This window comes from Medicago truncatula, chromosome 4, assembly GCF_003473485.1.
Source record: "Medicago truncatula cultivar Jemalong A17 chromosome 4, MtrunA17r5.0-ANR, whole genome shotgun sequence".
In the NCBI taxonomy this organism is placed as follows: Eukaryota; Viridiplantae; Streptophyta; class Magnoliopsida; order Fabales; family Fabaceae; genus Medicago; species Medicago truncatula.
Window position 1 is genome coordinate 4163148 of NC_053045.1, and position 12768 is coordinate 4175915.

General features: G+C 34.7%; 1 protein-coding gene across 1 annotated transcript; it reads left to right on the forward strand.

Annotated features, from left to right (window-relative positions):
* Positions 1 to 5099: 5099 nt before the first annotated feature.
* Positions 5100 to 8561, forward strand: LOC11422738 (probably inactive leucine-rich repeat receptor-like protein kinase IMK2). Its single transcript, XM_003604474.4, has 2 exons — positions 5100 to 7108; positions 7768 to 8561. The coding sequence occupies exons 1-2, from the start codon at positions 5338 to 5340 to the stop codon at positions 8379 to 8381; spliced, it is 2385 nt and encodes a 794-aa protein (XP_003604522.1). The 5' UTR covers positions 5100 to 5337; the 3' UTR covers positions 8382 to 8561.
* Positions 8562 to 12768: the final 4207 nt, after the last annotated feature.

Consider the following 12768-nt stretch of genomic DNA (forward strand, 5'->3'; position numbering starts at 1 on the left):
CAGTCTGATCTTCATTCAACCGCCATGATCCCTTGATCGTATGTCTGCACACTTGAATTTAGTTTTAGGGAATATAGTTTCAGGCAATTCTGATGTTTGCATGAAATAGTTTTAACTTGTATCGGGAGAATTTGCATTTGTCAAGTTATAGAGGAAGACAACTAGTTTGATCCTGGAAAAATATGTCTCTCAGAATTTCTCTTTAGTTGGTTTTCTCAATAGATGTATGTATGATTAGTGTTCTAACTTGATCTTTTTGATTCATGATCGAATTGATGATTGAAAATGGTCTAAAAAGATAAAGAGGGGAAAAGGGGAGACACGTTGAGGCATACTGATTCATTCGTTTATGAGTTTAATTGGTATAATCTGCTATATCTATCAGTAACAATTGTGAAATCCCATATCAGTCAATCATGATTTGAGTTAGAATTAGAATTTAGAAATTATCACAATTATAAGTTGGTTAGCTAAGAGTCAAGTTAGTTGGCTTATTTCCCATTTTTCCCACATGTGGAGTTTATTTAACTGATTGTATTGTTGGAAATGGGGGGAAAGAAGCTTACTAACTTGACTCCAAGCTTGTAATTGTGATAGAATTGGAAATTTAGAAGTCCAATAACTGTTTTAGTTTAAATGATTGATTTTTAGTAACATAGTTGCTTCCTTTGTGTTGCATATTTCAAAACTTTTGTCTAAACCAGTTCAGTTTACAGAAATAATTAATTCTTCTTGGTACTGTGTTGTTTTACAGGAATATAGTGGTTTTTCAATTATGATTAGTTTTGTATCTTCAACCTATTATGTTTAGTTAATCCAATGAATGTATAACAGATGTTCCATTCTGATTAGTTTTGTATTTTCAAGCTATTATTTTGAGAATGATCTCAGCAGAATGGTGTGTATGAGTTTGTTTTGGTTAAACTATTTGTTGGCTTAGTTCCAGAAATCTTTTGATCATTGAATTTGGTTGTTGCGAAATTTATGCGAAAATGCTGTAAAAACCATCTCACTTTGTAACTTTTGCCGACATAGAGGAGTCAATCACCACTCACCTTGTGTCCGTAGCTGTTAATTTGTTATCATTATAAAGTCGATATCAACATTCAACAACTGCACTTAGAAATGGCACATACCATAATAGCTTGTTAGTATTATACTTCCTCCGTCCCTTAATAAATGATCTAGTTGACAATATGCATTATTGACTTGATATACTTTGACCATACTTTTCTACTAATTCACAAAGATAAATAATATCATGTAAGATGTTGTTGGATTCGTCTCGATGAGTATTTTTAAAATATTAAATTTTTATAATTTTTTTTAGTAGAGAATTGAAGATATCAAAGATAAAACATATGCATTGGTATGTGTGTCAGAGTCAACTAGGTCATTTATTTAGGGACGGAGGGAGTATTTTTTAGGCTTAATAGCAGTTTTTGTCTCCTACTTAAAAGTTGCGATTTTGATTCCTTAACAAAATAAAATACAAAACCGTCCCTTAAGTATTGCCCTTTTGCAGTTTTCGCTCCCAGACCAATTTTGATCAAATCAATGCACACATGGATGTCACATGTGTATTTTTTTAATTAAAAAAATTAAATAAAAAACTATACACTTGGCATTCACGTCAGCTTTGACTTTGTCAAAATTATTTTGGGGGGTCAAAACTGCAAAAAAAAAGGGCAATACTTAGGGGTGGTTTGTATTTTATTTTATTAGGGGGCTAAAATCGCAACTTCTTAAAACATAGGGGCTAAAACTGTTATTAAGCCATTTTTTATTCAGTTAATTTGTTATTTTTTATGGAATATTTCGGATAGTACTTGGGTGACATAGTTTTTGGTGACATTGTTTCTATCTTTTTCTAAATCAATAATTATGCATCATCTAAAAATTTATTTTAATCATTTATCAATTATTATCTCTCATCTAAATTGCACTGATGTTACTAATGTCACCTAAAAGCTATGGCACCGAAGTGAAATCCGAATATTTTTACACATTATATTGTCGTTTTCACTAATCCAAACAATATACCGGACACTACTTGTAATGGTACATGTACCAAATTAGTGATATACACTATACATACGCCCCAGATGAATTATTCCAGTGGTGAATGGTGAATATACGGGACACTACTTGTATTGGTCTCCATCTAGGCTAAAATGTGAAATTTTAAATAGAGAAACTTGTTATTCCCCCATCCCTGTTTTAAGTACAGGGACATTAGAAGAGGAATTTGGATGATTCTTTACTTCTTATTTCGCTTTGTTATTCTTACATTGCAATCCATATCTAACATATGCCTAACAGAATGCCAATTCACAGACTGGAAAATAACAGAAAGAAGTAATATAAGGTTCCTACAAGACTACCCGCTCCCTTACTGGAGATGATTCTTTTGGACTTCACATTCTCAGGGTCATCCCTTCACATTGCCTAAAGAGCGATATTATAGTTGTGAGAGCAAGGACATGATGTGGCTTAAGGACAGACCAATGAAAGGTCGGTATGTACTTTTGACGATGTTGGCAGATTTAGACAATAAGTGATCATACCAATGCGTTCAAGGACTTAACAAACCTAAGAATCGTTTGAGCAGCAACTTGTTTTTGTAGTGTGGTTGACTAGGAACTGTGACTTGGCGATAGGGGATGTAAATGAACATAAACCCATGAGCCAGTCAAATGCCCGCCAACCTTCATTTGGGCTTGCACATTGGCCAAGTTATGCTTCACTTTGGAGAGGATTTGGTCGTAGGACAGGAGTAACATCAATGGTCGAAGTAATAGCAACATAATGCTACAACGCATAAAGAGGAGAGGGAGACCATAGATGAACCTCATAGGGGGTGAGGTTGGTGTGAGAATGCAGAGGTATTAGTTGTAGCACTATCCAGCCCAAGGAGGGAGACCATAGACCATAGATGAACAAAAGCTCACAAATATGAGCTGTGTTTTTCTAGTTATGCTGGTGTTAAAACAAAAAAATTGTCGTTCGATAGTTATGAACGGAACAATATTAGTATTTTTGGGAGGCCAAAAAAGCAAGTCTCCACAAATATTTCAAGATGTAGGTTGTGGACATCTTCAATTAAGTCCCACAAGGTTTGTAAAAGCGATTTAGGACGATAGGGTTGAGGTTAGAGGTGATGTTGTTGGGTATGCCAAAGGGTTTTAAAATATTTGACACACTCCACTTATGCATTTGAGATTTTTATTTTCTATTGTAACTATAAGACAATTACAAATCTTGACCGTTCGATCTCAAGTTAATGATCAAGATTGTTTACCATTGATTTATTGACCATACGACTCGAATCGTCTGATCTCAAATCAATTACCGTGATAACTTTATTGTAGGGAGTTCGGGTCAATGCATTGGGGTATTTTTATGATTTGACTAAAGAGATATATGAATGAGTTATCAAGTAAGAATACATATAAAAATAGTGGTTTACATCAAACTTGTTTGTTTTTGTGAATATGATTCATATATATTCTGATGAACTAGAAATGGTCGTGAAGTAAAATCAACTTATACATTACCACATCGTCAACTTGTCACATAACATCTCACTTGCAGCATCATCAAATTTAGCATAAAAATGTATCTTTAAAAAAAAAAAAAAAAAAAGGACTAAACGTGTAGATTTGGAAATAAAGGAACAAAAATTGTGAATAAGGCAAAATATGGTATCAAAACTCAACTTAAGCTTAAACATTTTTTTCTGAAGAAGACTAAAGCTTATACATTATTACTGTTTTTCTGTTACATTTCAATTTTTTGTTTGTTGTTGAAAAAGTTCGGTATATGCCTTCATTCATAGTCCACCAATTTTTAATTTCTTTATGTTCACTTCTTCGCCATGCTGGTCCAAAATTATTGAAATACAACACAGTTTCGTTACGACTGTGACAACTGAATATTTCCGCCACCAAAGTTAACAACAATTCACAACCTTCTTACGTGTTGTCTTTTGTTTTTTTACTCATTCCACTCAAATAATGTTTAATTAATAGAATCATGAATTATAAAAGCTTGCTTCAGGTGGGCAATCCGTGTCACCTTAATACCCATCATTACTTAAGAGATGCTTTTGATAAGCCGTTGTTAATTTAGCAACAACTTTTAGAGGTTTGATCCAATTTATATTTTGCAATTCAATTTAAATGTAAGAATAATTCAATATAATAAATAGTTTCTAAACTACGTAAGATTAGTAATCTAGTTCTAAAAATCTATAAAACCCAACAATTTGACCTCTAACATCTTAATAATACGAATTGAATCGACATAATTTGTATACATTGATAACTATTTGTAATATTTACTAAATTAAAATGAGGTATTCCCGTGAGCTTAGCTCAGTTGGTAGAGATGCTGTATTTTATATGCAGGGGCCGGGTTTGAACCCCAGACACTCCACTCATCTACAATTAAATTGTGTGAGCTCTAGCCACTATGCTACTTGACAAAAAAAAAATGAGGGTACTAATTTAAAAACAAAATTGATAATTTATTCATTCTACATAGTCTCATATTATTGAATTTAACTTCTTTTTCTTGTCACCACCAAGTTATTATGAGTCTCACATAAATTTAATCAAGTGAAATCAATATGAACTTCAACTTTTCTTTATTCAATAGTATAAACTTCAAATAATACAAGAGAATGCATTTCCAACAATATACTCCCTCCGGTCCTATTTATAAGAGAATTTTGGGTCAACAAAAATTGATGTATTTAGTTAAAAATTCAGTCCAAATACATTCACTTTTGTTGACCTAAATTTCTTTTATAAATAGGACCGGAGGTAGTATAAGAAAATCTATTGTTTTTGGCATTATTACCATTTATTTTCCTAGTCAAACATTCATCATGTGTGACACTGAGCAAAAACGTGGCATTAGGACCCACAAAACATCCAAGACCATATCCAATAAAAAGTAGCCGTTGGGGACCAAACAAATTAACCTCATTATTCTCATCGGTGCTCACACATGTTTCTTATCACCCAAACCAACCCGTTACATTAATCAGAACCATATGAATAAATAATTCAATATGCATAAGCTAAGATTAATAATTGTAAACTATAGTCATAAAACTAGCCGTTAAAAAACTGCACCCTTTGACCCATTCTCCTCAAATTTTGCTTTTATCTCTCTCTTCCCTAAAACCTTAAACTTCACTTCAACTTTCTTCATTCACTCACAATCTCACTTACCCTTTATCAGAATCCTTACTCTCTCTCCAAAGTTTTCATCTTTCTTCATTTTCTCATTGTTCTTTGCATAGTCATTGTTGTTCTCACTTCATCTTCCATGGAGAACAATACTTGGCATAATGTTAAAGATTTGATTTTTACCTTTTTTAACACAAACCCACTTCAGAAATGTAGAAAAAACCAAAAGGGTCATTTTATTTTATTGGTTTTTGTGCTTTTTATTGGTTTTACTATTGAGCCTGTTTTAGGTAATTTATGGGATGGTGTGGTTGTAACACAATCTGATTTTCAATCCTTAAGAGCTATTAAAAATGAGCTTATTGATTCAAAAGGGGTATTGAAAAGCTGGAATGATAGTGGTATAGGTGCTTGTTCAGGTAATTGGATTGGAATCAAATGTTTGAAAGGGGAAGTTGTTGCAATTCAGCTTCCTTGGAAAAGTTTAGGCGGAAAAATTTCTGAGAAAATTGGTCAACTTCAATCTCTTAGAAAATTAAGTCTTCATGATAATGCACTTGTTGGTTCTATTCCTATTTCTCTTGGTTTTTTACCTAATCTTAGAGGTGTTTATCTTTTCAATAACAAGCTTTCAGGTTCTATTCCACCTTCTATTGCTAATTGTCCAATGCTTCAATCTTTTGATGTTAGTCATAATTTGCTTATTGGTAAAATCCCTTTTGGTTTAGCAAATTCCACTAGGATTTTCAGGATTAATTTGAGTTATAATTCACTTTCTGGTTCAATTCCTAGCTCATTCATGATGTCACATTCTTTAACTATTCTTTCTCTTCAATTCAATAATTTAACTGGTCCTATTCCTAGTGAATTAGGTGCAGTTTCAAGGCTTAGAGTTCTTGATTTGTCAAACAATGCTATCAATGGTAGTTTTCCTTTAAGCTTCTCTAATATGTCTTCTCTTGTTTCATTGAATCTTGAAAACAATCAAATTGAAAATCATGTGCCTGATACTTTTGATATGTTGCATAACCTTTCTGCGATTAACTTGAAGAACAATAAATTTGATGGTAAAATTCCATCAACTATTGGTAATATCTCAAGCATTAGTCAAATTGATTTGTCTCATAACAAATTTTCTGGTGAAATTCCTGATTCTTTTACTAAGCTAGTGAATCTAAGTTCATTCAATGTGTCTCGTAACAATCTATCTGGTCCTGTTCCATCACTACTTTCCAAAAGATTCAATGCTAGTTCATTTGAAGGAAACTTTGGTCTATGTGGTTACATAAGTTCAAAACCATGTCCTTCAGCACCACCGCCGCATAATCTTCCAGCTCAATCACCAGATGAATCTCCTCCAAAGAAACATCACAGAAAATTAAGCACAAAGGACATTATCCTCATAGTAGCTGGTGTTCTTTTGTTAATTTTGCTATTACTTTGCTGCTTTTTGCTTTGTTGTTTAGTCAGGAAAAGAGCTTCTTCAAGCAGAAAGAGTAGTAAAGCTGCTAAAGCTGCTGCTTCTGCTAGGAGTGTGGAGAAAGGTGGTTCAGCTGGTGGTGGTGAAGCTGTATCGGGAGGTGAAGCCGGTGGCAAGCTGGTTCACTTTGATGGACCATTTGTGTTCACCGCTGATGATCTTTTGTGTGCAACTGCTGAGATAATGGGCAAAACAGCTTATGGAACAGCTTACAAGGCAACATTGGAAGATGGTAATCAAGTTGCTGTGAAGAGATTGAGGGAGAAGACTACTAAAGGACATAAGGAGTTTGAAGCTGAGGTTGCATCACTTGGCAAAATCAGACATCCGAATCTTTTGGCGCTTAGGGCTTACTATCTTGGACCTAAAGGAGAGAAGCTGCTTGTCTTTGATTACATGAGTAGAGGAAGCCTAGCATCATTCCTTCATGGTAAGCTCTAACTTAGTTGTTCTTGTATTTGAGTTTTTATATTCACACAATCATGCATCGTTGTTTATTTGTATTATCATTATTCTGATTTGCAAAAGTCGGAACATGGACTGTCCATTCTTGATTAATGTGCGATTAGAAGTCATTGCTAAGCATGAACTAAGTAGTTCCGGTATTCACACAGTGCTCATGCTTTGATTTAGTATTATATCATTACGGGCTTAATTTAACAAAGTTGGATCATCGGCTATCCAATCTTGATTCAATGGTTCATATCACATAATTGTGTTTGACACGTGATGTTCCGGATTCACACAATTACATATAGTCATTGTTAAGTACCGAACTGATGGATCAAGATTAGAAGGCATATGTTTCCACTATGTATTATCATTACAGACTTGATTTACCAAAGTTGGAACTTGAATTTATCTAATCATGATTTAACGGTCCATGTATTATCATGTAATTGGTTTAATGTGTGATTTCTCGACTGCAAATAACTTGGAACTTTGAAATTAGAATGCATAGCTAGTCTTATTAGTTAACAAATATTTCATCTCTTTTGGCTTGTTCATAAAAAAAAAAAACAAATATTTCATCTCCTAATTTATAAGTTAATACATCTGATATTGATATTTCTGCACATATATTTGCAGCTCGTGGACCTGAAATTGTCGTCGAATGGCCAACAAGGATGAAAATAGCTATTGGAATCACTAATGGTCTATTTTGCTTACACAACCAAGAGAATATAGTTCATGGGAATCTCACCTCAAGCAACATACTATTGGATGAGCAAACAAATCCTCACATCACAGATTTTGGTCTTTCAAGACTAATGACAACTTCTGCCAACACCAACATCATTGCTACAGCAGGAAGTCTTGGATACAATGCACCGGAGCTTTCAAAGACAAAGAAACCTACCACAAAAACCGATGTTTACAGTCTCGGCGTCATTCTTTTGGAGCTTTTAACTGGTAAACCACCAGGAGAACCAACAAATGGAATGGACTTGCCTCAATATGTTGCATCCATTGTTAAAGAAGAGTGGACAAATGAAGTGTTTGATTTGGAACTCATGAGGGATGGACCAACCATAGGAGATGAACTTCTTAATACATTGAAATTAGCTTTGCATTGTGTTGATCCATCACCTTCTGCTAGGCCTGAGGTTAAACAAGTTTTGCAGCAATTAGAAGAGATTAAACCAGAATTGGTTGAAGTTGAAGTTGATGATGATGGAGCAAAGGTTCAAACAAATGAATAAATGGATGGAAGACTTTGAGTCACTTGAAATAGTGGAGAAAACATATATATTTAATTCATTATTTTATTTGTTCATTGATTTTATATATGTATATAGGATGTGAGGTTTTGATTTGACAGATTAAGTATTCTTTTGAACTATATGAATAATGAATGTTCTTTCAATTGCTAATTAAACTAAGATGCATTTGTTTTGGTTTGATTCAATGGTTTAATTTACATGCTGGTTTCTAAAATTGATTAATAATGCGCAAGTATAGTTGTGCTTTCCTTTCACAAAAGGAAAATATACAATATGTGTGCATTTAGAAATGACACAGAGGAGGAGGGTCTATGAAATATACAATATCCAGTTGCTCTCACGGATATTCGACACATGGCAGTTAAGTTTTTCAATGGCTCTGATTAAAAGTTTGAAAAACTATATTTTATTCTGAAATAAAAAAGAAACAAACAGATTGGTTGTTTTGACGTTCCTATAAATACAACTAAATGGTTAGCGACGTTGCATTGTATATATTGGGCTCGGTGTTTGAACTCTAGATTCTCCATTTAATCATCTTAAAATGTGAAATTCTAGTCATTACTTTGATAAAAAAATCGGTCGTTTTCATCAACGTTGAAACAGAGCTGATGCTGCCCTAGCAAGGGTAGGCATGGCAACAAAACTCATACCCACGGTTACCTGCCCGAACCCACCCCGATTTGATGGATTTTCCCCATTTTGATTGGTTTCGGTGTGAGTTTTCCCCGATTTAAAACACGGGTACGATGAGTAACGACAATATAAGTATCCACCCAAATTATGGGTAAAACCCGTCTCTACCCCACCTCATTGTCATGCCTAAGCAAGGGTCACCTCGTTGCACGGCTTCGCTGCCTAGCAAGTTCTCATTCCTCATTATTTTCTCGTTACATATGTTTAGTCCAACAACAAGAAAAAGGAGAAAATGGTAATCCAATAGGATGGTGTGACATGAAAATCCTCTAAAATAAGTAAAGTGTAAAGTGAGAAAATAGAAAATAAAAGATAGTTATTTTACAAACACATGTTTTTTTTGAGATCACTCACTTTACACTTTAAAATGAGTTTGTTCACTTTAGAGGAGTGGGATGCTGGGACATAACAGCGAAGACGCGGTGAGATAGTGTGTCAATTTGGGTTTTGAGTTCACGAGAGAGAAGGAGGGCCGAGTTCAACAACTAATCTTCTCCATTTAAATAATATTATTATATTCAATAAATTTATCTCCTTTTTAAAATGAAAGTGTCCATTAAAAGAAGAAAATCATATCTTAGTACAAATGTTCTGTTGCACATTGACTCAAAATTGAAGGTTTGGAAAAAAAATTAAAATCGTGACACGATTTTTGAAGCATGTCACGATTTTGCAATGTCGTGAGCATGTTTTGCACGGTGTCAAATCGTGACACGATTTTTGGAAAACATGACACTATTTTTGGCATGTTTGGCACGTTTTAAGATAAGGTTGGTCGTACCTTGAGTCGTACGCATCAACCGTGTCACGATTTTAGAAAACGTGACATGATTTTGACAGTTGCAAAGGACTATTCAAGTGTTTCAGCTCATTTTTGAGAGATACAGTAACGAGAGGTTCAAAAGAGAAAAACTAGGGAAATCAAAGGAGGTAACTTAAGGGTTTAGGGCCTTTGATTAGAGTTCTCTTAGGTTGAGAAACATTGTAAACACCTTGTGTTATACCCTGTTTTTGGACCTAAAAATACTGGGCCCAATTTCATTTCAAACTTTGTCAATTATCAAATTTCAACTGCACAGTTCAATTTGTCTCTGCCTCGCAGTATTTTCAATCACAATTTTACCTATGTTTTTCTTGCATAAAACCTTTCAAAATGTCTTTACTTGTCTTGTAAGTCATTCAAAAGTGTCTCTGAATCATTACATTGCTTTTTCTACAGTTTATTTCAAAATTTGCAAAAAGTCATGCAGAAGGGTATTTTGGTCATTTCCTGCAGTGGGACCCATTTTCATCCTTGTGACTGTCTCTGAGTCTTTTCAAATTCATTTTTAACTTTTCATCAGTAAACCCTGTTTAAATTCATTTCAAACTCGCATCTGAGTCAGTGTCAGAGTCAATTTGAGTTGGTTTAGGTCATTTTTAGCCCTAGGGGCATTTTGGTCATTTCACACGAAATTTTGGCATAGAGAGGTTACTTTGAAGTACCTCATTTAGGTCATTGGTTCGTTTTAGTCCGTTTTGTCAATTTTATTTTTGTTTCGCTTTACGTTTGGTCAAATTACGTTTTTTATTCAATTTCATTTTTAATTGCATTTTGGTCCCTCAATTGAGGTCCCAAAATTGCATTTTAGTCCAGAATTTTCTTTTTTTTACATTTCAGTCCTTTTTGGATTATTTGCAGTTTAGTCCTTGAAGTTTTATTTTTTGCAGAAAGGTCCAAATTTCATTTTTTTTGTCCAAGCCGTGCCACTCTCATACAATTCCAGGTGTCACCTTTTTATTGGATCTCAAGTACACATGTCAACTATATAAACAGTGAGTCAGATTCAGAGCCGGGGATCACACGCCACTTCACCAAAAACAGAATCAATCTTTCTCTTTCTTGGCAGTTACAGATCAAAACCAAATCAAAACTGAAAAAGCTTGAAGCCTTCATCAATGGCGCAAAAAAACCCTAAACCACTTCCAGAACGCAAAATCCAGACAAGATTAAACTAATTTGTTACTGCAATTCTCAGTGATTCAATTGAATCATCATCACTGAATTGCAGACTCTGTAATTCGAAGCACGAGCTCTTCACCTATGGCGAAAAGCTACGAGTGCTGATCACAGAGATTTGAAGGAAGAAGAAGGAAAGAAGTTAGGGTTTACACCGAAGAAGATGAAGATTCAAGGCTAACAAGAACCACACTGATTTATTTTCAGTCTCCAGAAACGAAATCAGATCAAAACAGAAGCAAGATTTGAAGATTTTCCGAAGAAATCAACAATCTCCATACAAACTCAGGTAAACACGTGAATCTTCATCATTCTCATCATCAAAGCCAATAACAAACTCAGAGAAGATGTAGATCTGTGAAGTTGAAAACATTTAAGCCAAAAAACCTAAAAAAATTTCCAAAAAAAACGTAACACCAAAAGCACAGATCTACATCATCCAGGCCGTTAATCTCTTCATCTTTTCGTAAAAAAGGATCATCAGTACGTGAATCAACAGAATCTTAAAAAGATTCAAAGAATTTTATCAAAAAAAGCAAACCCTAATTTTACGAAAAAACGTAAGTGAGAAGACCAGATTCACGTTGATTCACGTAGTGTTTGTAAAAGCCAAGGCCAGAATCGTAATCGCAATGAAAAGACGAAGAGAATGATATGATTTTCATCAGATTCTGGGTTGAAAGCTCGCCGGAACCCTAGGGAGCTCACCGGAGAAGATGAAGGTTCCGGCGAGCCTACGGTGGCTCCAGCCAGACCTTCATCTCTCACGGCGGCTCAACCCAGAATCTGGTGAGCTCGTGCTGGAGAGAAGACAGAGCAATTGTGGTATAGAGAGAGAAAGACAAGGGGAAAGTGGAACCCTAGGTCTGTCTCACCTCTTTTATAGAGGTTTTATCCTCTAAGCCCAATGGGCTTACGCTGTTGGGCCTAGGGTTTCAGCTTTCCCTTGGCTTCTCTTGCTATACGCGCGCCCCCCTTTGCTTCCTGCACCCCTGCTTGCTCCAAATTTTTATCAATAAATTCCAAGAAATTTACTATGTCATTTTACTATTCTTCTTGATAATTTTCAGTGGTATTTTACTTGGAAAAGTTGGTAAAAATTTTTAGTGTTGTTTTGTCAAGGGTTTTTACCATTTTAAGTCATTTTTCTCGCATTTCTACCCGTTACTTCATGTGCATAACATTCGTGTTCGTCATGTTTGATTTGCATACTATTCCATGTGAATTTTGCTACTGTTTGCTATGCATATGTCACTGTTTTGATGTGTTGAGTTTTATTCTTGCATCATGCGCATTATTCATCACATGTTTCCGGCTTATTTTCATCGTCACTTTACCGTCTTATGCCATACTTTCTTCTATCGCTTCATGCCATATTCTTTGTTTTACCATTTTCTACTAACATTTCCTTTCATGTTGATCACTTCATAGCACCTCATTATCTTCACTATTGTCTCCGTCAGTTTAGTTTTCTTTTTTTACAAATTGTAATTCATTCGGTGATGTAATATTTTACCATTGGTTTGTAGCTTGGCAAAGAGGCCATAGAATGTATTTAGGCAATGTTGTAATATGGACTATGGACACTATGACGCACCGGCACGCACACACTCACCTTAGATGTATGCATAGGATTGTATGGTTAGGTGAATGCTTAGGTTTTAAACACTT

Coding starts and splice junctions, on each gene's coding strand:
- LOC11422738 (XM_003604474.4), top strand. CDS start 5,338: ATGGAGAACAATACTTGGCATAATGTTAAAGATTTGATTTTTACCTTT. Junction 7,109..7,767: donor CCTAGCATCATTCCTTCATG/GTAAGCTCTAAC, acceptor ATATATTTGCAG/CTCGTGGACCTGAAATTGTC.